Below are 2,183 nucleotides of genomic sequence, written 5' to 3'. Positions count from 1 at the left end.
TGTCCACCTTTAGATGTCCACCTTTAGATGTCCACCTTTAAATGTCCTCCTTTACTCTCAAACCATCGTTCCTCTCTATCAAGGACGTGAACATCTTCATCCCTGAACAAGTGACCTCTGACCTGCTGCTACTGTATCACTCAGCCCTCTGAATAGCAAGCAGTCATCAGGGCTCGCTCTATCCATCCATCCATCCATCATCCAACCAGGAAGGATGGATGGAGCTGATTCCAGACTGCCTGTGTATTCATGACGAGGATTTCTTACCGTGCCACTTTCCTTTGAAAACTGTTCCAAATGATCCCGAGCCGATCCTCTGACCCAGGGTGATCTGACCCTCGGGAATCTCCCAGTCGTCACTGGAGTCGCGTCTCCCCAGAGTTTTCTGCTCCACAGGACACAGTCAGCATAAGAACCTGCTGCACAGCGGCACAGTACCACAGCTCCGACTTCTTACCATTTTATTGCGATCCTCAGATGAAGAGGACGACTTGCGCTCCCTCTGCTGGCACGGTGACTTCTGTGGGACTTTGACGTTGGTCAGTGATCCTGGTAGAGACGCAGGAGGGGTGGCCGAGAGCCCGGTGGTGGAGCCTGATAAAGACAGACCATAAACCAGATGAGAAGGGCTGGAAAGACCAATCAAAGTAACTATACGATGGAAAAACTGGATCTGACACACTGAACTTATGAGCTAGCTAAGTGTCAAATATATCATCCACACAGTAACAATGATTATTGACACACATTTTGGTGTTGACGGTACCGGGAGTTGAACCTGCGACCCTCCAATCACAGGCCATCTTCTCTAACCTCTGCACCACCACTCCTCCATTTGATTATGTAAGCGTATAAATACTGTCCTTACATGAACTCACTTTGTGTAACGATTGTCAACATGAGGTTTAATCAAACTTGGCTCAACTCAAAAACTGGTACGCCAGAACATTAAGACCACAGCAGAGTCTTTCTCCAAATAACGGATCCTGAAGGTCCTGGACATTATGAGGGGTCTCAGAGGACAAAGCCCACATTTGGTCCCTGTACAAATGGACTGCGGGTTTGGGTCACATGGCTGGCAACAAGTCAAACTCATTTCCAGAAAGCTGGTCAGGTCTGGTGGGAAGATGGATGAGGTCAGACTTAAGGCTACTCTGGAAGAAGCCTGTTAGAGGCCGTCAAAGCCTGAGACTGAGACCAGGGTTTCCTTCCAGGAGGACAATGACCCAAAACATCCAGAGCTACAGCAGCCTGGTGAAGATTCAAGTTGATCCATGTTCGAACTGAAATGTGGAAAATGTGACGGGCTGAGAACTTTTCAAGACACGGTGGACACGAAAGACCAAAAGACCTCTAGATGCAGGACGGTGGGAGACATGGGGACACTGTTTTAGATCCTTACCTCCATCAGACCTCTGCAAGCCCCGATCTCGAATAAGGTCCTAAGAGGACAACAGGAAGAAGATGTTATCATGGATCACAAAGTGTTGTGGATCGTCACAAACAAATGACACAACAGTGACTACGGAAGCTGTGATCCACCAGACCTGGTTTCATTTAAATGACACGTTACAAAGTAAGGCCAGTTTCGTGCACGGCCTGCCATACGATCAGTACGAGACCTAAAGCCAGCACCGTCTCCTGACCAGCCAAGAGCAGACTTACGTCGATGTTGACAGGCTCGATGGTGTTGATATGGACGTTGGGGGCAGAGGACGAACGGTCCCGCTGGCCAAACTGGTTACGGTGATCTTCCTCGTTGGGTCTGAAACTAGTTGGAATGGGGATGGACTTGGACGGGGACATACTGGTGTGGGACATACTGGTGTGGGACATAGACCTGAAGAGACGAGAGCTGGTCATAACAGAAATTGTAAACTCGACAAACTCAAAGTTTTTACACATTTCTATAAAACACCAGCTGCTGACTCCAACTGTCCGCTCACCTGGTGGAGTCGGACGTGGGGAGGGACGGGCAGAGCTCTGACACGGGGGTGGTTCCTTCTGAGGAGACCTCCTCCTGGCTGAACGGGTGGTGCTCAAAAAACTTTGACACAAGTAACAAGCTGCAGGAAACAACAAATACCACACCACAAATTCATATGAGCTCCTGCTACCAACACACAGGAAGGCAGAGTGTGTGTGTGTGTGTGTGTGTGTGTGTGTGTGTGTGTGTGTGTGTG

The 2,183-nt window shown here is 49.2% G+C and overlaps 1 protein-coding gene across 1 annotated transcript in view; it reads right to left on the bottom strand.

Annotated features, from left to right (window-relative positions):
• Positions 1-2,066, bottom strand: part of braf (B-Raf proto-oncogene, serine/threonine kinase) — a gene marked incomplete at its 5' end in the record, with an annotated part of 13,493 nt that extends 11,427 nt beyond the window's left edge. Inside the window, 5 exon segments of the mRNA XM_037695820.1 lie at positions 268-385; positions 458-594; positions 1,403-1,442; positions 1,666-1,840; positions 1,947-2,066. Coding sequence (XP_037551748.1) covers positions 268-385; positions 458-594; positions 1,403-1,442; positions 1,666-1,840; positions 1,947-2,066 — 590 coding nt within the window.
• Between the last annotated feature and the right edge of the window lie 117 nt (positions 2,067-2,183).

This window comes from Nematolebias whitei, chromosome 22 (genome assembly GCF_014905685.2).
Source record: "Nematolebias whitei isolate Nwh7 chromosome 22, NemWhi1, whole genome shotgun sequence".
Classification (NCBI taxonomy): Eukaryota; Metazoa; Chordata; class Actinopteri; order Cyprinodontiformes; family Rivulidae; genus Nematolebias; species Nematolebias whitei.
Note: the sequence above shows the minus strand (reverse complement) of the source record. Positions and strands in the feature narration are given on the sequence as shown.